At 47.0% G+C, this 25,411-nt stretch overlaps 1 protein-coding gene across 1 annotated transcript in view; it reads left to right on the top strand.

The window, feature by feature from the left end:
* The first annotated feature begins 1,957 nt into the window (after positions 1-1,957).
* Positions 1,958-25,411, top strand: part of COLGALT2 (collagen beta(1-O)galactosyltransferase 2) — a 145,149-nt gene continuing 121,695 nt past the window's right edge. Inside the window, exon 1 of the mRNA XM_075540499.1 lies at positions 1,958-2,220. Within this exon, the coding sequence (XP_075396614.1) occupies positions 1,958-2,220 (263 nt within the window). The remainder of the gene's footprint in view (positions 2,221-25,411) is intronic.

The raw sequence follows: 25,411 nt of genomic DNA, 5'->3' as shown, positions 1-25,411 counted from the left end.
ACTGGAAACACAGTCTCTGGGATCTTAAAGACTTCAAATTACACAAGCTGCCATTCAGCAGAGAAGCAACAAGTCCACATGGAAGAAGCAAACTGCCGGTGCAATCATGAAGAGTCATAGGGACCAGGTAATAGGCATCAACAGACACATAACAAACAAACAACAGCATATTTTTGAGAATGAGGTATGGAGCAGAGAACCAAAGCCTATCTGTAGACAATGGAATAATCCTCCCCACAGAGGAGCCACAGGGAAGGGATGAGTCAACCAGGGTGCAGTAAAGCATTGCTGGAACATACTATATTCCTCTGGTTCCTTGAGGATTCCTCATCCCCCACTACCATGACCCCAGCGCTGCTTCTCAATTCAGACTAGCCTGGAACATGTACGCAGGTATTGATCAGAGATGGGAGCTTACGACGCATAGAATCCAGGCATAGGAGTGGGAATAGTGATACCAGAGGGTAGTGGGAAGAGGGGGAGATGAGGGGAGAAAGGAGAAATCCACACATAACCGCAGGCCCCTCTCCAGGGAAAAGAACAACAGAAAACATGAGGGAAGGGAGACAGCAGGTTGGTGTGAGATATGAAAATAACAATGTACAATCTATCAAGGGGTTATGGGGGTGGGGAGGGAGGGGTTAAAAAGAGGAGTTGATACCAAGGGCTCAATAGAAAGTAAATGTCTAGAAAATAATGAAGGCAACATATATGCAAATTCTCCTGATGCAAGGGATGTATGGATTGTGACAAGACTTGTGAGAGTCCCCAATAAAGTGAAAAACAAGAACACAGAACACAACTTTTTGTGTTTGTCCCTTTAATGGAGATTAGGTGGAGGTGTAAAGAGCAGATCATTATTTATATATTGAAAAGTTTAGCAAACCTCCCATTACCTTGCCCCGTTTCCATCATTTATTTATTGTTGCCGATCTTCTTTTGGAATATTCCCTCCCCCCCCCCCAAATGATCACTTGTGTGCGCCATAGCCTATGACTTTCCCTTGTTCCTCTCACCCCAGGGACTCATCAAAGTTTGTTTCTTTTAGTGGGCAAGCCTTTTCCTGATGTTTCAAAGTAACAGGGGTCTCACACTGTATTGGTCCTCTATTACTCTTTGTTCACCTTGGGCACTCATTTGGAAATTACTTTGGGTGATAAAATGACAAAGAAAACCACCTAACGAAATCTCAACTTCGTACCCCCCACCCTGTCAGGAAACTCAGAACCCCATCCTGGTAGATAGGGAGGTCCTTTAGAATATTGCCCCCCAACAGGGATTTCCTTTACATTTTAGGCATTTATTCTGACTCTGAAATTTTCTAATTGTTCCACTTTGGTGTCTGGGATCTGCTCAGCCAAGAAGGTATTTCAGGTGAACGTGGAGCAAATCGGGAAACGCAAAGCTTCTACCTTTGTGGCCTTTAAAAATAGTTTCTCACAGTCATGACCAGTTGGGGTGACTTTCCATTCGAGAACGCCACTCATTCCGTCAATAGGTGCATTATGAAAAAGTGGATACATTGCATCACTCTGTGCAGGACTTTCGACTGCGGTTTGCAAGAGCCGAATAAATTTTCTTGGAGTTGTACCGTTATGTACACACACACACACACACACACACACACACACACACACACACACACACACGCCCATTGGCAGACAGGGCCACACCTCACAGTTCTGGGAGAAGCCGCAGACCTCAGCCGTCCGGGCTGAACTTGGACCAGAGGAACTTTCCGCCGCGCAGGGCGCAGGACGAGCAGCCCCAGAGCCGGCCCCGCGGACGTCCGACCCCAGCTCAGCGCGCGCCGCGGCAGGTCTCCGGGGCGCACCCGGTGCAGCGGCGGCGCCCACGGGAGGTCCCCCCGAGCGCCCGGGCTCCGGGGCCGCTCCCGCCCCTCGCCGCGCCTCCTGCCCGCCTGGCCGCTGACGCCGCGCTCGCCGCAGCCGGGGCCATGGCGGCGCGCCTCGCCGCCGCGCGGCTCGGGTGGCTGCTGCTCGTCGCCGCGGCTCTGCCCCGGGGCGGCCGCGGCGCGCGCTTCGCCGCCGAGGCGGACCCGGACGACGCCCCCGAGCAGGCGGCGGTGTTCCCCGAGTCGCCGCTGCAGCGAGCCACCGTGCTGGTGGCCGTGCTGGCCCGCAACGCCGCGCACACGCTGCCGCGCTTCCTCGGCTGCCTGGACCGGCTCGACTACCCCAAGAGCAGGATGGCCATCTGGTGAGCGCGCGCGCGGCCCCGGGCCGCCCGCGGGGAGGCGAGGGGCGCCGGCGGGGGGCGCGCTCCGCGGGAGGGACCCCGGGGGCCACGCTCCCTCTGCGGTCGGCGTGGCTCCTGCGCGCGTCTGGCCGCCGGGTAGCGCAGTGCGAGCGGGCCTGTGGGTGCCAGGCTGTTAAAATGCGAAAAATCAACCTGCCTTTCGCAAGGAGTGAGTGAATTGGGGTGGCCCTGTCTCTCTCCCCACCCACACCGCTCCCCGCAAGAATCTTTTGACGGCCGCAAGAGAGGGCCCGCTTCTCTCCGTTTCGACTCTAGAAGCTTCCTTCCCCGCACCTCACACTCGCACCATGCACCATGAGTGGATGGGAAAGGATGCCTGTCCGTCCCCACTTTCTCTGACGCCCCCAGGAACGTGGCTGCAGCTAGTGAGGGCGATTTGGGGGTGCTTGGAGAGACAAAGGGTGGGGGCCCTCTGTTCGGGGTTCCTGGCCCCTGGTTCTGCCCCAGAGGTGGCAGGAGCCCTGTCTCCAGCCACCCCCTCCCAGGACCAAGGAGGCGGGGAGGCAGACTCAGGGGTAGGGGTTGGGAGGACCCCACATGGTCTTTCCAACTGCCCTTCAAGGTGGGATGTGTCTCCGCGCTCCCAGCTGGCCCTGCTGGTGCTTTCTGGGGCCCTTTCGCCCCTGCCATAGATGCAAGTCACCCGAATTCTGAGTCCTGGAGCGCAACAGAGTCGCCTCTGGAACGGGAAAGAGACACGTTTCGGTGCTAGCTGTGAGGATGGAACCGGGGGCCTGGTGCCTGTATTTGCTGCGGGGACAGCTCGGTGTCTATAGGTGGAGGCGGCTGCCTGCTCGGTCGACTGGTCCAGCCCCGCCCCTTTCATAAACACAGAGACTGGCGGGTGAGAAGTCGCATGAACCGGCTAAGGAGCGTGTGGGAGAGCGGGTGGACGCTGGTCAGGGGAGCTGGGCTCTCAGGAACGTGGATAAGAGGATTCCAGTCCCTTGAGATGCCCGAAGTCACCTCTGACCGGTTTCTATCTTGCATTGATAAGGGGAGAGGACTGTCCCTAGAGGAGACATGCTGAGACAAGGATTGGGCAGACAGGAAGGAGGGGGAAAGCAGCAGCTGGAGTTGGTGAGCCTACTGGTACCTGGTGGCAGAGGTGCAGAGGTGCGAAAGTAAACATGTTATACTGCAGCTCTGTGGCTGCACTACTATAAACGCCGCTAGACGTGACTGCCGCCACGCAGAAGGGCACATTATGTGGAGAGCGGCGGCGGCGGTGCAGCCAGGTTTTAAACCAGGTTATTTTTTAACCACTTCCATACCAAAAGAAAATTTCACAAATGCCAAGTTATCTAAGGAATTAGTTGCTGTTTTCAAATCAGATGTTTTAAAAAATGGTCTTTATGCACTGCCGAGTTAAAACAAAAAATTAGTGCAGTTGTGTCAGTGGAGCCAGATTCTGACTCACAGTGACTCCTGTACACAGGGAAACCTGCCAGGCCTCAGCCATCCTGTCACTCATGGCTGCATGTGTTCCCATGGTTACAGCCACTGGGTCACTCTGTCCTCCCCCTTTTCCCTGACTTTCTGCTCTATCAAGCATGATGTCCTCCTCCTGACTGGTCCCTGCTGATGTCATGTCCAAAGAGCGTGAGACAGGAAGATTCCCCATCTGCATTTCTAAGGAGCAATCTGGCTGTACTTCTTTCCTTCCCTTGGCAGTTCATGGAATATTACATCTTATACAGCATTGCAATAATTAATGTGAGGAGGCCACAGTGGGAGGGGTAATGAGCGGGTTTTACTAGTTGCTTATCATACATATATTCATAATCTTTTATCATGCAGTAAACTTTTTTCTACTTTAAAATACCCTTAAGTCTTTGTTTTAATATCATAGTAAACTTTTAAGAGACATCTATAAGCCTTATTTTACAAATGCCGAAAACACCTAGATCATTTCAATAACTCATATGGCGTCAGAAATAATAAGTGAGAAAGCTGGAAGTTAAACTTGTTTGCCCCTGAAAAGCAATATTTCAAACTCCCAGTCATTGAGTCAATGCCGGTCATAGCGACTGGACAGGACAGGGTGGGACTGCCCCTGGGAGTTTCTGAGGCGGTAACTGTTTCCAGGAGTAGAAAGCCCCATCTTTCTCCTGAGTAGCTGCTGGTAAAGCTTCAAACTGCTGACCTTGCAGATCACAGCCCAGTTCATGACCACTGGGCCAACAGATGGTGATGGGAAAATTACAGATACAAAAGCCAGGTAGATCTATAACCACAATAGAAGGTAAGGGTTGTCTGCCGCTAACTAAATATGTAATTTGGGGCTGGTGCTTAGTATCTATAGACTTACGTTTATTCATCAATAAAGTGGTGACTTGGAATAAGCAACTTTGAAAGTTCTTTCTGACTCTTAAATTCTATAAATTAGGTGACATGATCAGAATCAATCACCAACTGGCTATCAAAAGATATAGCATCTGGAGTCTTAAAGCCTTGAAAATAAACAAGTGGCTATCTAGCTGAGAAGCAACAAAGGCCGCATTGAAGAAGCACACCAGCCTGGCTGATGACAAGGTGCCAATGGGACCAGGTATCAGGCATCTAAGACCCAGAACAAAATCATACACAATGTGAATGGGGGGTGGGGAGGCATGGATTGGAGACCCAAAGCCCATCTGTAGACAATTGGACATCCCCTCACAGAAGGGTCACAGGAAGAGATGAGCCAGTCAGGATGCAAAGTAGCACCAATGAAACACACAACTTTCCTCTAGTTCTTTGGTGCTTCCTTCCCCCCACTAGCATGACCTCAATTCTACCTTACAAATCACATGAGACCAGAGCATGCACACTGCTACAAATAGGATACTGAAACACAGGGAATCCAGGACAGATAAACCCCTCAGGACCAACAGTGAGAATAGAGATACCAGGTTGATAGAGGGAAGGTGGGGAAAGAAAAGGGGAATCAATCACAAGGATCAACCTATAACCCCCTCTCAGGTGGACAAACAACAGAAAAATGGGTGACGGGTGACAGAGGATGATGTAAAATATGAAAATATAATCTATAACTTATCAAGGATTCATGAGGGAGGGAGGGCAGGGGAAAGAGGGGAAAAAACGAGGAGCTGATACCAAGTAGAAAGAAAATGCTTTGGAAATGATGGTGGCAGCATGTGTACAAATGTGCTTGACACAATGAATGATTGTGTGGATTGTGATAAGGGAAAAGAGCCCCTGATAAAAGTATTTAATTAATTATATTGGTGATTGGTGATTTCCCCTTGTTGATATAGATATCTATATCAACAATCTATATCAACAAGGGGAAAAAAAGGAATCAATCACCAATGAATGTTCACTGAAGGCATTGGCTCCAGGAAGTGACCAATTGAGACGTTTCAGCAAACAGATGCAATAATAGAAATGCCCCTCATGCATGCCAAGAAATTTGGAAGAGAGTCACCTGGCCGCCTAACTGCCAGAGATCCCTACCCGTGTCCACTCCGAAGAATGGTCATCGATATTACATGCAAAATAAAATATTGTTGAAGAGAGTAAAATGAAAACAAAAGCAAACAAACAAAAGCAGATGTAGCACAATACCAACAGAGAACTGACAAATTCCATCCAGATTTAGAATAAGGATACAGGATATCGCTGCTGACATCAGATGGATCTTGACAGAAGGAAGAGATTAATAGAAAGGTGTTTGTGTTTTATTAACTCTACAAAGGCACTGAATTTATAGATCATAAAAATTATGGTTAACATTGAAAAAATTTAGAGGTTCAGAACATGAATAACTTGTACATGGACCAAGAGGCAGTCATTTAAACAAGTGAAGAGGATACTATGTGGTTTAAAAACAAGAAAGGCATATGTTAGGGTTGTATCCTGTTACCATACTTACTCAATTCGTTTTTGCTGAGCAAATTCGCTGAGAAGCTGGACAATATGAAGAAGAGTATGATATCAGGATTGGAGGGAGATTCATTAATAACCTGTGATATTTAGATGCAGTGAATTCTTTGATATGACTCTTCTAGCCATCATCTTTTTAACTTCCACCAAATAACTGAATGGAAACAAAGAGAGCATATGAAATTGTAAGGCTGGTCAATTTTGCCGTACCACTGAGTTTAACTGGGCTCTGTCAGTAGCCAGAACAAGGGCTTTCACTGTCATCAGTGACACTTGTGGGGTGCATCCTCTAGACCCCAAGATCCCTGCATGCTTAACCGCCTTCACCCAGGAGGTAGGGCTGGGACGCCAGAGGAGGACAACAGCAGAGGCAGCAGAACCAAGAGCCAGAGCATGAAACAGAGTGGTAGTTTTCACCGCTCCTGGAATCGGTAAAGCTCGGTGCACCTTCAGGCAACAGACGTTCTTTAGGGGTGGGGTGCCTTAGAGAGGCATTTCACAAGGGAAGCTAGGCTTGCTGACGTGTGGGGTTAGAGCCCCGTGCGTTGGGGCTGAAGCTCATGGAAGAGTGGTGTGCCCTTTGGGCATTACCAGTAGCGCTAAAAGGGCTTTGTGGCCCTTTCCAAAGTAGGGCAGAGGCCAGAGAGAGGAGTCGTGCTTTCAAGCATGCCCGAGGAGGTGTTCCCAAACATTTCTGATCAGGACTTATAACCTGATGAGGTTTCTAGTGAACCCTATCCTTGTAAATCTTGTTCTTCGGTTCTGGGTGCCATTGCAATGAATTATCAAAACTCCCAGAACAGCAGAGAGCGCTGTGGTGGGATGGTTGATGTTAGAATTGGTAAGGAAGTTGGCAGTTATGAGCTTCTCTGACCTTGGCCTCAGAAGAATCTGCACTGTGCTGACATTCACATTGATTCTCCTTCCCCCTTGGGAAGTCAGAGGGCAGATACCAGCCTCATACCAGTTTTCCAGTTATACAAAGGACACAGCCTTGCCAGCTGAAAGTGAAGAGGCCTTGAAGCACTTACTGATGAAGATGAACGCCTTCAGCCTTCAGAGCCCATATGCCTCCACTAAAGCCCAGTCCTCACTGCTGACCAACATCCTGACGGGCCGTGAAAAACTGACATTGGCTACAATTTCTTTTTGGTTGGATCTGACATTAACTACCACAAAAGCGGCCGTCAAGAAAGAAACAACATGCTATTACATCGGGAAAATTGATTCAAAAGACCTCTTTTGAAGGGTTGAAAAGGAAAGATGTCACTTTGAGAAGGAAGGGAGACCTGGCCCAACCCCTGGCATTTTCAATAATCTCACATGCATGGGAAATCTGGACAATGAATTAGGAAGACTGAAGGAGAATCGATGTGTTTGAAGAATGGCAAAGAATATTCACTATGCCACGGACTGCTTGAAGACCAAACACATCTGTCTTTGAAAAAGACCTCCAGGATGCTCCTTAATGTGGGGATGCTGAGATTTGGGGGCATGTTATCAAGCTGGACTAGCCTCTGGAGGTGGACATCATGACGGGCAAAGTCTTTCCAAATACAATCATCTTTTATGAAGGTGGGGACATGGGTAAGCATTGGGCTGCTAACTGAGAGGCCAGTGGTTCAAACCCCTGAGTCGCTCCCTAGCAAGTCGTCTATGATTGGACTTGGCTCACTGGTAGTGGGGTTTTGTTTTTATTTACATTATTACTAACTGAGCAGAAACCTTCTTTGTTTTGTCTTCTTTTCCTTTAATGACTAGTTTACTCTCTAAAAGTTACTGATCGAGATTCACAACTACTAACACCAGAACATTTGACAAAATTTAGGGTTATGAAAGCACTGACCGAGATGCAAACAACAGCTTATGCTTGTAGTGGGTGGAGGTGAAACCACGAGACTCGATTTGTAAGCAGGTCATCGTGAGATTTCTGACAGGAGGGCATTAAAACTCACGGCCCCCAAGTCAATTCCTGCACTAGAAAGTCCCCAAATGAATAAATTAGCATAGCGCTGTAGCCCTGTCATTCAGAAGTGGACATTGAGCTACGGAAAACTGTTCTTGTTGCAATTAACTGCAGGTCTATTTTTATTATTTATTTATTTTAATTTTTTTTGCAATACAAAGGTGTTTATTAACTTTTCTGATTAAAAATATATATCGTTGTAAAATATTTGACAATATACACTGACATGCATTCAAAACCATTGTTATACTCTGTAGACTTTGTGGTGCTTTTTAAAAAAATCATTTTATTGGGGCTCATACAACTCTTATCATAATTCACACATACATAAATTGTGTAAAGCACACTTATACATTCGTTGCCCTCATCTTTCTCAAATTTTACCTTCCGCTTGGGTTCCTGGAATCAGCTCCTCATTTTCCTTTTTTCCCTCCCTCTCCCTCCCTGCCCCCCCCATGAACCCTCAATAATTTATAAATTATTATTTTATCTTATCTTACACTGCCCGGTGTCTCCCTTCACCCACTTTTTTGTTGCCCATCCCCCAGAGAGGAAGTTATATGTAGATCCCCGAGATCGGTTCCCCCTTACTACACCCCCTTCCCGCCCAGTATCGCCACTCTCACCGGTGGTCCTGAGGGGTTCATCCATCCTAGATTCCCTGTGTTTCCAGATCCCAACTATACCACTATTCATCCTCTGGTCTAACCAGGTTTGCAAGGTAAAATTGGGATCATGATAGTTGGGGGGAGGAAGCATTTAAGAACTAGAGAAAGGTTGTGAGTTTCATTATTGCTACACTTGAACCCTGAGTGACTCATCTCCCCACTACCCCTCTGCAAGGTATGTCCAGTTGTCTACAGATGGGCATTGGGTCCCCATCATGCACTCCCCTCATTCACGGTGATATGATTTTTTTTGCCCCCGCCTTGGTGCTTGAAACCTGGTCCCCTCGGCCCTTCATGATCACACATGTTGATGTGCTGCTTCCATGTGCTGCTTTCTGGGCTAGAAAGCCGCTTGTTTACTTTCAAGCCTTTAAGTCCCCAGATGCTATATCTCTCAATAGCCAGGCACCATCAGCCTTCTTCACCACACTTACTTATACACACATTCGTCTTCAGTGTTTATGTGCGGAATGTGATCACACAATGATGGTTTTTGTTCTTTGGTGTCTGCTACCTGATCCCTTCAACACCTCGTGTTCACTTAGGCTTGTGTGTTTCTTCTCTGTGGACTTTGTTGCTTCCTAGCTAGATGGCCGCTTGTTTACCTTCAAGCCTTTAAGACCCCAGGCACTATATCTTTTGATAGCCGGGCACCATCAGCTTTCTTCACCACATTTGCTTATGCACACGTCTGTCTTCAGCGATCATGTCAGGAAGGTGGGTCTCATGAAATGACCGTATAGCTGAGCAAGGTGCTCTTGTATTGAGGGAATGCACGCGAGGAGGCCCAATGTCCACCTGCTACCCTACTACTAAACCTATAAATATATGCACATAGGTCTATTCCCCATAATCATAAAATATATATGTTTCTATGGAAACCCTGCATAAAACTTTTTTTTCTGTTCTTTTTTTTAAATTAAAAGATCATTTTATTGTGGGCTCTTACAACTCTTACAGATCCATTCATACATCAATTGTATCAAGCATATTTGTATACATGTTGCCATCATTGTTTTCTAAACATTTACTTTCTTTTTTCAATCATTTTATTGGGGGCTCACACTTTTGTTCACGATCATTTGGTATCTCTCCCTCTTAGAGGGCCTCCTGCAGCCCTTGGGTATACCACAGGATTAAAGGGGCTGGATGGTCTACAGAGTCTAAACTTATCACATTGTCCACCAGGGCCCTTCTGATGCTGCTGAGTTCTCAGTGGGCACTGCAGGAGCCTTTGCCTGGGGGAGTGGGGTGTGTGTGTGATGGGCTATGATCCTCCAGGCGGAGTGGCCCCTGAGTTTGGAATGTGACAACTTTGAGGGATTTTCTGCCAGTTGCTTGCATCTCTTACTTGCACACTGGTCTCTGCGAGTTGGCATTGACTGAAGGTAACTAGTTTAAATGCTTAGCCCCAAAGTCTCACATTTTGAGACCTCAAGCTGAGAGGCATCCCACTGCAAAACCAATGCACACCAACATCAAATACGGCTGTGAGCCACCGGAACCTTACAGAACAGAGCCGTGCTGACTGCGCCATCTGGGATGCCAGCTTTTCCTTACATTCACCTCAGTAACTTGTCCTGCCCACACTCAACCCTTCTCGACCTTCGCTTACTTCTCTGCTAAGTCAGGGGGCATCTGAGACCAGTTCATACCCGTACAGGGAATTGAGAAGCAAGATGCCAATCAAGTTCCCACTTCCCTGGGATGGAATTTCTTTCTTTACTTACAGTTCTATAGCAGGTTTGCACTGCACGTGGAGGTGAAAGGGGTGCCAACCAATGGCGCTGCAGGGTTTTTCTAGTGATGAATGAGTGCAGTCATCTCAGCGCTGGGTTTACTCTCAATAAAGGAAAATTAATGTTTTTGAGGTAATTGACTGTACCTTCAAAAAGGAATATATATTTTGTACTTACCTATTTGATCTCAAAACCTCACAAAGTTTCTTCTTCCCTCACCAAATATAATTCTGTAGATTAAAAATGAGGTTATACAGGTAAATAAAACCTGCATAACCTACTGAGTTCATGAGAGCCGTTGAAGCATTGTGTCTGGTTTCATTTTCTGGTTTCTCTTTAGAGGAACGTTGGTGGCATGGTGCTGGGCTGCCCACAACACTCGCACTGGGAGCCCCCCAAATGGTCCCTGGAAGAAAGACGAGGCTGTGTGTGCCCTGAAGGTTTACAGGAAGGGTTCTTCCTGGAGGGTTGCTGCCCGTGAGAGTCAGCTGGGTGGCAATGAGTCTGGATTCTCTTTCTTTTAGTGGAGTCACAGGTTTGAGGAAAGGGATGAGGTCACCTTGCCCTCTGTTGCTAAACCTATAATTAGGGAGATCAAGGACAAGCCCCAGAATAATGACAAATGGAGAAGGGCACAGGAAGACCATTTGGACCAAGAGCTACATAAATGCTACATGTGGGAAGACAGGTGAGTGGCGCAGAGTGTACACAGTCGTCCGGGCGGTGGCTCCTGATAATTACACGAGGGCATTCCACCAGCAGAGTTTTGAAAAGTAACGCACTAAATGAAGAACCATTTTGTGACTTTAAAAATAAACAAATGCCTTTCAGTTTACATGACCATAAACATTCATGAGTTCTACTTGCCCTGGGTGTAGGCCCCCTCATTTTGCATATCCCTTTAGCTGAGGATTACCTTGGGTTTACCTTCATGGTTTAATGCCCACCCAGTAGCATTTGGGTGAATGTTTAACTTGATGCAAGTGTGCGTACAAAATGTACTGAACTGTTAATCACTGTTTTCAGCACCAGAGGTGAGAATGACATCGTGTTTACCATACAGTCGTGGCATTAAATTGTCCATGAGTTTTGCTCATGGCTTTAAAAGAGTGTACTTTCACTGGGTTCGCTCCAGCAGTTGTGCCTCAGTTTCCCCCCGCCTTTCCTGTTCCACCTAGCCTGGTGCTTTAGAATGGGGGAAGAGTGTCGCTAGCTTAAAGTGGAATAGACAAGTGCCCATTACTTCAGGGCATTCATGTGCACGCCGTGAACCTCTCTAATAAGACATTTCGCTGCTCTTTGGGAGAAAGATGGGGCTTTCTATTCCCCTGAAGAGAGCCTGCTGCCAGAGTCGATTTCCACTCACAGTCACCCTATTGGACAGATTGAAGCTGCCCCTTTGGGTTTCTGAGTCTTTCAATCTTTGCAGGAGTAGAAAGTCTTAGTTTTCTCCCAAGGGGTAGCTGGTAGTTTTGAATTACAGACCTTGCGGTTAGCAGCCCAACTTGTAACCCACTCACACCACCACCGCCTGCACTCACCTTCCCTTTCCAATGCAAGTGCCCATGATTCTCTTTCAAAGACACCCTGCCCTAATCAAGCCTGTTTCCCGGTCCCAAATGCACCACCTAACTTCTTGACTTGCACCTCAGTTATTTTTTAAATCGCTTGTACTTGGTTAGACAAATACTAATGTTCTAAAACATATAAAACTCTATATATACACCTATACATATATACATGCATGCACATATATAGTAAATTTATAGCATGTTAATTTAAAAGACACATGAAAATAAACTCAAATGCATACCTAATCATGTCTGCATCTCATTTTCCTAAAATAATAATAACACAATGAAAGCGTTGAAGTCTCAGAACCCCACCGCGCAGTTCTAGACTGTCCCACGGGGCTGCTGTGCTTCCGAACTGACACCACGGCACTGCATTTAGTTTCCATGGGTCCCCACCTGAAAACGTCTGCAATCACAGCTCTCTCACAGAGCTGTCTAAATTGCAGCATCTTTTATATAAAGCTACTCAATAAATGGTGGCTGTGACTTCCTTTTCGTCGTTTCATCTTTGTCTCATCTCCTGAACTTTTCTCTCCCCGAATGAAGTTGTTGTTTATATTTCCTTAACTGGTTCAAAGGAGCTTGATGACCTTTCTTCTTCTGGACAATATCCACTCCCACGAGGGGAACTAGCATCTACTGGGTTCTATTCAGCGCAGGAAACTATGACTACTGACGCCGCCGAGCAACCCTCCTGGCCTCCTTGTACACAGGAGGGAGCTGAGGCATGGAGATGGATTTTAAGTTCTTTTCCTCTGCTCCCAAGGCGAGGATGGGGAGGAACCAGGGCGTGAACGCAGGCAGCTACCGTCCTGGCTAAGTGCCGATGGTAGTTTAACGTCAAGAAAGGACCACCGAGTTCTAGTTTTGGCGTTTGTCAGTTGACCTAACTCTGCAAGATAACAGCACCGATGTTTCTTGGGAACAAGATGGCAGCCTGTGCTCTAATGACAATGACACAAGGGACACAGTGGCTCCCTTCCGCGGCCGTGACAACTTTGCCACTCAGTGTAAGCACTTTCCAATTACCGAATTCTACTCCGTGTCAGTAGATCGTATAGGAGAAGAGTGTCTGTTTGTTTCTAAACTCTTGTTCCTAAACTCCATTACCATATCATGCAGGCCATTGCTGTGGCCACAGTTACATAGGAACAGAAAGAAACGTATTAACTACTATAGGTGGTAAATGATTAAGAAAGGACAATGATTAGGAATAAGTGCTTCCTAAGTGCTTCCTTGCTAACCAAAAAGCCGGAAGTTCTAACTCACCAGTCGGCTTCTGGAAAGATCATTGAGTGGATTCCTACACAGAGGGGCCCCATGGGACGAAGTAAATTGGTCCTTCAGGTTTCTGAGGCTATCAATATATGCAGAAGCAAACAGCCTCATTTTCCTCCCATGCGGCAGCTGGGGGCTTTGAACCAACAAGCCATCAGTTAGCAACCCAACATTTAACCCATTGTGCCACCAGGGCTCCTGCTGTAACGATTACAGCCCTGGAAGCCCTATGGAGCAGTTCGACTTTGTTGTATGGTGCTCATAGCAGCTGGGGCCATCATGGTCCTTTTTTCATTCTCCTTAATGACTAGTCTTGGATTTAATTGAAGCCAAAGACACATTTTCTTCCAAGTGATTAGAAGAAAATGATGGTAGAAAACTACCAAATCCTACCTATCTACACACACGCACACACGCACGCGCGCACACACACTTTGAAAACACTAGTGGACACCCAAATCATGTATTTCCTTGGGGTGAAAATGCCAGTGACTAATAAGTATCACCTGTCCTATTGTTGCGGTTATCACCAAGTGTCCACAGCCTTAGAAATGATGCCTGATGGTCACGGTTCTATTTCCCTAATTGCAGTCCACAAGTGAGGAGACCTAAGCACCGGGCAGTGAAGGCTTCTCTTTGTCCCCTCCAGTAGATTATCTAGTGAACATATGTTGGCATTGGATAACAGATTTCTAGATTTTAACCCGATGTGGCTGTTTTAGTGATGATCATTCTATAAGAAATATTCCTTATGGATTAAAGAAGTCTGCCAGTTGTCCTAAGCAGGGTTTAGTCTTACAAATTTGTCTTAAATTTTTTTCTGCATCCCTGGATGATTCTGCCACCAGTCTCTGAGACTCCATACATAAGCTCGTGCTTGGTGCTCTCCTCTCACTTGGCCATATCTGGTGGGTGGAAGAAAGAACAATGGAAACTTTGTAGCCAGAAAGACTGCTCGTTGTGCCATGGTCCTTTTACCACACTTAATGTACCCGTGGGCCATCTCCCTCTGTGGCCCTGTCCTCACATCTAAGACACACTATGGCAGGACCATGATAAGGCTCATATGAGGGCTAGTGGAGGACTGTTGCCAAGCTTGTTTCTGTTTGTTTCCCCAGATAACCCAACAAGGTCCACTAAAGCCTGAGAGAAAATGACAAGCCTATAGCAAACTGTCGGTCCTACTCACCAGTTACCATGCTTACATAATGCAGAAGTTTCACTATGTGTGTTTAAATCACAGCTCTTATTCGCCAGCCATTGCCAAAATATATATTGCATATTTTGGGCATGTTTATTCTCAAAAGAGTGGCTTGTTCATTGAATTGTCATTATGTTGTAAGAATATGAAAAAATGCTGATCACAATTTTAAATATCCTTTAGAGTCCTTAACAGTTTCTTTCACAGCAATTTAATTTTCTCTTCTGATTCTCTATCTGTTTTAAATGGAAAAGTCATACCTGCCCATCTTAAAAGATGCCAACAGCCTGAGTGCGGGTACAAAAACAATAAATCTTCCTTCTGCTCCATACCAACTATGAAGAACAACCAAATGCTAATAGTTTCTTGTGTATTCTTGAAGAAAATGTCTATGCAAGTAGATCCATTGTACTTGATTCCAAATATGAATATTCCATATACAAGGCATCCTGGGCTCCCTGTTGGGTAAGCATTGGACTGGTAGCGTCAAGGTCCGCAATTCAAACTCACCTGCCACTCTGTGGGGAAAAGATGAGGCTATCTGCTCCCGTAAAGCTGTGCACCCTCGGACACCCTAGGTAGGGTCGCTATGAGTCAGAAGCAACTTGGTGGCAGCACCCTTGGACACCCTAGGTAGGGTCGCTATGAGTCAGAAGCGACTTGGTGGCAATGGGTTTGGGTTCTGCATAGGTATGATGTTCTTAAATCAGTCTCTCTAACGCAGTGCGTTACATGACGCCCACCTACCCCCACTCCATGATCCAGGTGGCACAGTAAAAGCAACTTCAGAGAACACATGTTGTAGGCAGTTAATTCTGAACACCTCTCGATAACACCCATCCTACGCTCTTATATTTGGCTCTCTGCACCCCCCAAAATCTAATCCTAAACCCATTAACAATCTTCTTTGAAATGAAGGGTAGTATGCAGTCAAGCAGTGTGTATATCATAATGTGTAAGGCGTTAAGCTTTCACAAGCGAAACACTCCATGCAACAGTTACAGCTCTGCTGCCTTCCAGCAGATTGGAAGAGTTTTGCCTGTTTTTGTCCCATACATTGACATATCATCTGGTTTCTTTCATATTGTGTATGTTTTTGTTAGGTGCTTTCGAGTCTTTTGACTCATAGCAAAACCATTTGGCAGAATATAACTGGTCCTTAGACTTTTCTTTACTGAAGCCGATAATCAGGTCTCTCTCCTGAAGAGCTGATTGGGGGGTTGCGGGGGTGGGGGTCGGTGGGGGAAAGTTAGCCCCTTTGGGCTTCCATGGCTGCAAAGTATTACTGGAGCAGAAAGCCTCATCTTTCTCCCAGGGAGCAGCTGGTGGGCTTGAACGGCTGACCTCGCAGTTAGCTGCCCATCCTGTAACTGACTACACCACCTCTCACTTCACGTTTGGGCTACCAGGGTTCTTCACTGTTGCACATACCCACGGTTATTATGTGGGTTCTGACTCATATAACGACCTCACGGGCTAGAGGAGAACTACTCCCCAGGGGTTCTGAAACTGTGGATCTCAGGGAATCAGACAGCCTTGTCTTTCTCTTGCAGCATGAATGATGGGTTTGAGCTGCTGACTTTGAGGTGAGCCGTTCAGTGCATCCCCCAATGTCACCAGGGCGCTTTCATTGACCCCGCTACGTCTTCTTTAATCGCTCTCAATAAATTATGTGTGTTTCTATATTTAAAGTATGTGCATAGATTAGTTTTTAGTTAGAGGTCTTCACTATCTTATGGTAGCTTTATTCTTGGATATTTTATTTTTGATGCGGATCTAAATGGTGAAGAGCCCTGGTGATGTCGTGGTTGTGAGCTGAGCTGCAAACTGCAAAGTCAGCAGTTCTAAACCACCACCTGCCCCTTGGGAGAAAGACATGACTTTCAACTCCCAAAAAGAGTTACAGTCTCAGAAACCCACAAGGGCAGTTCTGTCCTGTCCTATACGGTTGCTATGAGTTGGAATTGACTAGACAGCAGTGAGTTTGGCTCAATTGCATATAAATGGCATTTTAAAATTATTTTCTATACATTTCTAATTTATGAAAATATGGTTGCTTTCTGTAAGTTGGTCTCATAGCCAACACCTTTACAAAATTCACTTACTAAATCCTTACACTTTTCTTTTCCTAGGTACATTGTCATTTCACCTTCAAATGATGACAAGTTTATTTCTTCCCTGACAATTCTTGTGACTGTGAATTTTTTCCCTTGCCATCCTGTACTGCTTAGGTCTGCCAATAGGCTGTGGAACAACAGCATTGGGGTACCCACGTTTTGACCCTTGCTCGTGAACTCCAGTTTTTAACATCTGCTCAGAGCCCTTCTCACCCTGACCACTGGACTAAGAAACTCCTTCTGCTCCCGAACCCACAAATCTTTCCAACAGTCCTAGGAAAGCGATTCTGACAGCTTAATTACATTGCCCCCAATTACTTTGATATTCTGCGCGGCAGCGTTTCTGTGGGGCCGATCACAAACTGACCTAACAGGGATGCACGGCAGCTCTAAGCCCAGCATCGGGATGCATGCGCGATGCTTCTTCTTAGGACAACCGTTTACTAAGCCGCCTTTCCTTACCTTGCTGATTTTCCCTTTCCTCCACCGTCTGTCGAGAAAGTGGGCGCATCTGCGAATGCAAAGTGATGTACTGAAGACTTTCTCAAAGAATGGCCCACCAAACACACTGACGGGCTGCCCGAATGCAGATTCCTTGGCCCCGTATCATGATTGCTCATTTGGATTGAGTTTAGGAATTGCATGTCTAACAATTCTCCAGGTAGTTGTGAGGCACTTTCCACCGAGAGCCACACCGTTCTAGAGAGTAGAAACTGGGACCCTCCCATTGATTCTGAGTCTCAGGTGCATTTCATTTGATCTGTGTGCTATTTTAAAAATAAAACAAAAACCTTGAGCCTGTGTTTAGAAACCAGGAGACTTAACATGAAAACAATCTTAGGCTCCTCTTTAAAAACAAAATAAATACAGCAGACGGCCTGACCTCAGCAGGCCTATGTCCTTGTGCACATCAATGATGCCTGGGGCTGAGTAGCCAGTGTCCCCTGGGCTGTGTGAAGGCCGTCAAGTCCCCAGTGTGTCCTCAAGCGTTAGCTGGGTGCTTGGCCGACTCCTGGATAGACTTGCCTGGCCCACTGTCTTTGTGTGGTAATGCCGGCCCAGGAGCCCTGGGGCTCAAGTAGGTACTACTTTCTGGAACCAGGCAGCTTGGCAATCCGCCATCAAGTGACCTAGTGGTAAAAGGATCAGGATCATGTTACTTTTCCCCCAGCTTTCCCTCCATTCCTCTGTTAGGAAAGCTGTGGGCTGATGTTCATAAAAGTGGAAAAGGCTCTCGTTATAGGTAATCGTTGAAACGCTGTGCAGAATATAAATAGAATTGCTGTAATGAACTCACTGCCCAGACCCATGAAAAGGTAGCATTTGTGGCTAATGGCGTTCGCCAAATCTCCTGCTTGAACGTAAAGTTAGCTTTACCTGGAGGGCACTTCTCCTCCTCTCGGCGAGCACTGTACAGAAAGCCTTTTAGACGTCGACTTCGAATCAGAGCTGCAGGACGTCCTGCTGGAGCTGAACTTATGAACCGGGGACTTGGTTCATTTCGCAGAAGCGCCAACGGGTATGATTTTAATTGTGTGTCCCCCTCAGCAAACGGAGGCCTGTCCCCACCATCTGTTGCTTTAACAGATGAGCTTTCGCTGCGCTGCAAACGTATTGCAAAAGAGCCTTTGTTCCCCCCACCCTGATGTCTGAAGGTGCGTTTCAGAAACGCGAGTAAGTAGAAGTAATAATCCGGAGCTGAGGATGGGCTCGGCCAGGGATGCCGAAGTGCTTTCAGGAATAAGTTTCGCTATTGACAGATTGGCTGTATTAGAGGGAAAGCTGACAACTTGGAGGTTGAATCACTCCAAGGTCTGCTGAGGGCCGGGGCAGGGTGAAGAGAGGAGGCGCCTGCCCTAAGTACCCCCATTTTACCAAGCCCAAGGAAACCACAAAGGTGGCGTGCGCGTGCGTGTGGTTTAGGGAGAAGAAAGGTGTGGTAGTTACATAATCTGATGTCAATATGAGGCTTCAGAGTGTAGGGATGGAGTCTAGCCTGTCAATCAGAATACAGCCAAAGAGGCCTCTGGGTGGGCATGGCCTTCTCCTGAGGATTCTGGGAACTCCTGTATTTCCTCCTTGGAGGTGGGAGACATACTCTCTCTGCGAGACATCCCTGGAGAAGACACATGGAGAGAAGCTGATGCAGCCAGACCTCTGGAGCTGGAGAAGCCACGTGGAGACTCCTGCCAGGACTGAGATGTTTACAACGCCACTGGATGCAAAAGACTTCCATCCCACTGGCCTGTGATATTCCTGCATTCAGTGTCCTTGCATGTGTTTCATGAGTCTGAAGAGGACTTTGTAGATTGGCATCAGACATATGGGCTGATATCGGATTTATGGACTTGATATGGACTGGGCTGGGGTGTTTTCTCAGTATTCAATTGCTCTTGTATATAAAGCTCTTTCTTTTGTTTTGTTTTTTTTAAACATTTTATTAGGGGTAAGACTCTCTCTTACACACATACGAGTCTCTCTGGATTTGTTTCTCTACTCTACCCAGAAGGCAAGGCTATATCTCTCCCTCCCTCCTCCCCCTTTCTGAGAGATACTGTTTTCTGGAGGTGGAGAAGACAGGAGAGCAACTGCAAACTTCCTATTTTCACATAGTGAGACTCGATTCGAGAAAGGCACAGATGGGCATTCTCACTGAGAGTCAGGTTAAGTGAATAATTACTGCCTTTTTTTAGGGTCTTGTGAAAGGCAGCATTTTCTGGAGACTAACAGTGGAACTTGCATTCCTGGAACGTGTGTGAGAAATGTGGAAGTGGACTGCGGGGGCTGTGGTATTCCAAACATGGAGTCCCTCGCTGGGCTGCTTTTTAGTTTCTTGGTAGGCAGCCAGTCCCATAACCCCGTCCAACTCCACACACCACAGTGATTATGGCTTAGACCCGCCAAGATAGTGGTGCGTGCTGCCAAGTGGGATCAGGATTTTTCATGTCATCACCATGCCAACGAACCCTCAGCTTAGATGGAGCTCCCAGGTTTCCCTAAGATAGAAGCCGCTTTGGAACAGGGCTGGATTAGCCAACAAGCAAGGTAAGCACGCGCTTCCGTGTGCTTCCTTACTCACCTGGAGTGAGCATTTTCGCATGAGTTTCACCACAGCTTATGAAATCGTTCACTGCAAAAGAGTAAGGAAGCCCAAGGAAGCTCTTGCTTACTTTGCTAAGTTGGTACTCTATCTCATTCAGGGACTGTAACATTTTTAAAAGGCTGTGCTCCGAGAAGGTGCTGTGGAGTTGGGAGAGCGATAGCTGCCAGCCATACATAGAAGCAGAAAGCTGTGATGTGGTGAAAAAAATGTGAAATTGTTCATGACGGATAAGTAAGTAATCACAAGTAAGCCCGTGCTTACCTCATTGTTGGGCAATGCCATTGTGGACGGGAGAACATTCAGACAGTCTCACCATGTCTTCTGTTTCAGATGGATTTTACGGAGTTGGCTTATAACAGCCAGTAGACCAAAATATTTTAGAAAATTGCAAGTCTCTTGTCGGTTTTCCCTGTGTCTTGTCAGACTCGCTGATCTACTGGGTACATGGCTCTCCGGCCTCGAAGTTGCTCTTTAGAGAGATGAGTAAACGATGGATTTCTAAAGCAATGGATTAAACAAAGTTTCCTTACATCCTTTTATTTAGTCAGCCATCACACACTCTCTGTACGGCTAGATCCAGGCAGTCATGCTGATGATACCCGTTACTGAGGAGGCCTAAAAGTGACACTTCTCCCTTGGTCACGTGTATTGACCTTGAGTGAACATGACCCTCATCACTGTTCTGTTGGTCTTTGGTAAAAAGTTACCGGGCCTCAACTAAACCGAAAGCCATTGAAGCAATGCCAACTCATAGCAATCCCAGATGACAGAGTTGTAAGAGGCCAGTTGTACCTCCACACCGGGATAGTCATTAGCAACACAGGTGCCTGAGTCTGTGTCGGCCACGTTCAATCAGAAGGTCCCTGGAGGAGCCAGAAAATCTTGGGAATTACAGGAGACAAAGTCTCAGATCCCACGAGCAGCAAATGGGGCCCTCACAGAATGAGCCAGGGCTATCTACAAGGGGGTACCCCGCAAAATGGAATTTTTCCCCCCAAAGCTATGTATTTAAATTGTTTTACAAAATAATCTTATCACCTTCAAAGTACTCTCCATGACACTTAATACTTTTGTCAAACTTGTGATTCGATTCTTGGAAACATTTTTCAAACTCATCTGTTTGGATGGCTGACAGCACCTCTCTGGGTTTTTTCTTCATCTCTTCTACGTCATCAAATCACTGTCCTTTCATGTCCCTGTTCATTTGGGGAAACAAAAAGAAGTCACATGGAGTGAGGCCAGGTGAGTAAGGTGCATGGGGCAACAGAGACATGCTGTTTTCTGCCAAAATCTGGCGCACTGAGATTGCTGCATGAGCAGGAGCATTGTCATGGTGGCAAAACCAGTCCCCCGTCTGCCACAAATCAGGCCTTTTTGTTGCACACTGTTACACAATCTTTTCAGAACCTCCAAATAGAAAGCTTTATTAAGTCTGATTGGGTGGAATGAACCCCAAATGCACTACGGGTTGACATTTTAGTCGGTTCAGGAAGTTAATGAACATCCAGAAAATGAGGTTTGAGTGCTTTTATGAAAAAATTCACTGTGACCAGAGAGAACCTTCCAGGCAATGCTGCTGGGTTCATTAACTCAAAAGTAAGTTGCTCGATGCTCGCCTAGTGGGAAACAATGTATATGAAAGCTCTGCCCAGCGGAGATTTTTCAGTTTTTATTGGATAAAGCATTCGGCCACTGCCACTGAGTCAAGTCTGGCTCATGGTGAACAACCCATATGGGTTTTCCGAGACTAACTCCCCAGGAGGGCAGATGACCTATCCTTCTCCTGTGGTAAGTCTTACCATCAACTTTTCAGCTAGGCGCCCGATGTCAGGCCCACCGTGCCAACAGCGTGCGGTGCTAGAGGGTTTCTAGAGTTTGGAAAGTCGGCTTACTCTGGAATCTTCTAAATTACAAGTTGCAGACGCTTAAATAATAAAGGCCAAGAAATGTCCTTATTCAGAGAAGCAGTAAAGTATAAGATTACATAGGAGGGGCTCTGCCAGGTATTGTGTCATCTGCGCTTGTACTGAGGCTCCCTCTGCCCAATAGTGACTACTTCAGAAAAGCCTGAAAGACCGCGTCCCGTGTTGATAATCCTCTGTACGAAGCTCTAAGAACGTCACTCGTCAAATCCTCTTCTTCACTCCATCGAACTCTCATTCTGAGAAGCACCCAGCTTCATATAACAAAATGTTCATTGATGAGCATCTCTTCATCAAATGAAGCACAGTCAAATCAGCTAAGCTGGCAGTGGGCCTTTGATTAGCTTATCCCCCACATTCCCTGATCTTGGGTCCTTTGTGGCTTGTGGTGAATTTTCTTACCTATGATTTTTCTCTTGGGGTTTACCACTAAAACTGCTCCCTTCATGTGTGACCAGTGTAAACCAGCTGTTGAATTAGCCTGTTTTTTAGTAGCTGGTAGTTCCAACTTAATTGCCTGACGTGACAAAGTCGCTCAGCCTGGTGTCTCCATAGGGTCTGAAATCCAAATCTAACTGTTTGGAAATCCACATTGTTCAGTCGGCTCTTCAAAGGCCGCCTGTCGGTTGGTGGCTGCTCTCAAAGGGATGCTGGAAGAAGTGGCCGTGGTCGCGGTCTAAACACTGCGCATGCGGCAGCCTCCTGCGGGGAAGCGAGCGTGACTCTCCTGCACGCATTTGCTGTATTCCTTCTTGCCTCAGGTGCCTTCTTTCTTGCATTTCGATCACATTTTCACAGTGAAGATTCCCGGGTTCACGCGCCCATTTTATTTTTCAGTCTTTCTGCAATTTAACTCTTCCCACCAGAAAGGTTACGTAATTACCTGGGGGTGCAGGTGAGCCTGGAACCCCAAGAGCCCCCGGGGCAGCTGTTTCTGGTCAAAAGAAGCCTCAATAGTATTTGATCCCCTCTTCCCCCAACTATTACCTTTCAAAATATTGGGTCGTCTTGTGCCGGTCATTTGAAAGCCCTCAGCAAGTCACTTATGCTCTCTGGGCCTCCGTTTCTTCCCTGAGGGTGATGGAACTCACCCCCATGGAGTTAATTCCAACGCCCCGGGACCCTGTAGGACAGGGTGGAACTGCCGCTGTGGGTTTCTGAGACTGTCACTCGTTCAGTAGAAGAGAGCTTTGTTTTCCTCCCACAGAGCAGGCTTGAATGGTTGACTTTTCTGCGAGTAGCCCCCTGCACACCCCCCCTGCACACTCCCTACACCACCCGGGCCCTACTATGCATCAGCCTCGTGCTTCTCAAATGCGGGGCCTATGCGAATCCGATAATGAGCATCGTGCACACATACTGATGCCGATGCCTGGGCTCCATCGCAGACTTAGTCCCAATCGCTGGACACGGGCGAGGCCCGTGGACCTGTTTGGACATTTTCCCAGTTAATGCTCATGTGTAGCCTGTTTGGGAACTTTGGGGCGAGCTGTCCTTTTGACACCCTTCTCATCCGACGATATCTGAAACATGTTCTTGAATCATAACGTTCCGCGATTGGTGTTTTGTGGACCCACGGTCTACAGGAGGTCCTTTACCCCAGTTGCCATAAGGTTGACTTGAGCTCCTGACCACCCTTGGTGGGGCGGAGTGGAACCACTGCCCCTGTAGGTTTCAGTGGTTAAAATTTAACACGAAATCACCAGGCCATTCTTTCAAAGGACCTCCAGGTACAACAGGTCACTAATTTTTCAGTTGCCAGCTCAAAGTATTGGTTATTTGAATCCTCTGTGGGTCTGTTTAAGGTGAACTAAATACACATATCATTTCCCTCAAAAGCTCATTCTGTTTCATCCTGTTGAACACTGTGCCCTAGCCTGTCACCTCCTGCTAACAACCAGCTGTGTGAACACCGAACTGCCGAACAAGATGGCAACACAAGGGCTATCCCAGAGTGGCACCTATGGGAACTGAGTGGGAAGGGGGTATGTGTACCAGTGTAGAAGCAGCATCGGCCCGTCAGCCCAGGACGGCCTTCTTTGGTAGGCAGATGGCTGCCCCTTGGCCGTGGAATCTACACACACTAAGCACATTGGCCGGGCTCCGGCCAGCCCAGGATTCCTTCCTGCAGGATTTTGGTGTGTTGCCCAGCTGGGCTTTTATGCTTTCTATGTCATATTGGGACAGGGCCCATAATCATCTCTGCAGATTGAATTTCTGATGTGACTTTTTAATGGCTTGGGATTCTAGCATCTTTTGTTTCTACGTTTGCATAAACAGTGCTCTCTTTGTCCTGTGGTCTTGACCCAGCTTCAAAGCTTGGACTGGGCATCAAAGACACTCTGGGTCCTCATTTCTTAGGCATCAGGTTGCAGCAATACCAGTGGGTGGCTGAAGGCTACAGTCCCACTTCTGGGCTACTTTTCTGTCTCCCAGTCAAAGAAGATTAGATTCCGCCAAGCCGCGTTTGATAATGGTCCTGCATCCTAATAGCTTTTCAGAAAGCCTGTGCAAGGTTTAGACTGAAGGAGGAAGGGCCGCTATGTGTCTGAAGAGGAAAGAGAACAGGATGTTCATCATGCTGCTGACCTCCCTCGCTCCATGAAAGACCAATGATGAGCCTCCCTATGGCATGACGGGGTCCCCCGGGTGTGCAAATGGCTAGCGACGACCTTGGCTGCTGACTACAAGGGTGCCCGGTTCGAGTCTACACGCATGCCCCACGGAAGAAAGGCTTCACAGTCCACCTCTGGAAAAATGCACCAATTGAAAACCCGATGGAGTGTAGTTCTACCTTAACACACATCTGGTTGCCAAGAGTCGAAATCGACTTGATGGCAATTGGTTTTATGGCCTGGACGCCCCCAGCCCATTGATCAGACTTTGCTAATACTGTGGGCTTTGTCAAGACCGATGGCTTATTTTCCCATTTGCCTTGTTAACTTACGGACAGTTGGTGCGATTTCTATTATTCCTGGCCAGAGGATCTGTGCTTCGGAGATATAGAAGCCACTTTCTGATAACAGATCTGTTTGGTCCCACCATCCAGCACCCCTTTGGACTAGGTCACCACTGCCCAGGCGTTGTAGGTTTACACCTGGGAGCCTAATGTGAATGTTATCTCAGAAAATAAACATGACAGGGTTGCCACCATGCCACGTGGGGCAGTGGAGTAGCAGGCATGTCTGAGTGTGTTCTTTTGCACGATCAGTGCCACGTACCACTGTAGCTTCCGATTTTCTTGAATTTCGCCTCGCCTCGTCTCCTCCTCTACACCAGGCTGACTTTTAGAGGCTTTTATAGTGACAATATTGCATGTATTTGCTATTTTCACCATGAATACCAAGAAAAAAATGACAAAGAGCAACAACTAACAATTTCAGCATAAGTTAAGATGACATTTGGGGCTGCTTTTCATTATTTATGCGTGGACTTAACTTCTTCAGGAGTTTTGATTTTTGTCTTAAATTCTTGCCGAGTACGCTGATGACTCATGGGCATAACATTTATTTGTAATTGTTTTGTCTTCTCCTTTGCTCCGTCTGCCATCACGTTTGTGAAGGACTGCAGCAGAAAGAAGGGCCGGGATGAGAGGTAAAGGAACCAGGAACTAGTTCTAGATCTGGACACTGGGGGAGCTGTTGGCGCCCAGTCCCACTGGGGTGGGATCCTTGG

This window comes from Tenrec ecaudatus, chromosome 1 (genome assembly GCF_050624435.1).
Source record: "Tenrec ecaudatus isolate mTenEca1 chromosome 1, mTenEca1.hap1, whole genome shotgun sequence".
In the NCBI taxonomy this organism is placed as follows: domain Eukaryota; kingdom Metazoa; phylum Chordata; class Mammalia; order Afrosoricida; family Tenrecidae; genus Tenrec; species Tenrec ecaudatus.
Note: the sequence above shows the minus strand (reverse complement) of the source record. Positions and strands in the feature narration are given on the sequence as shown.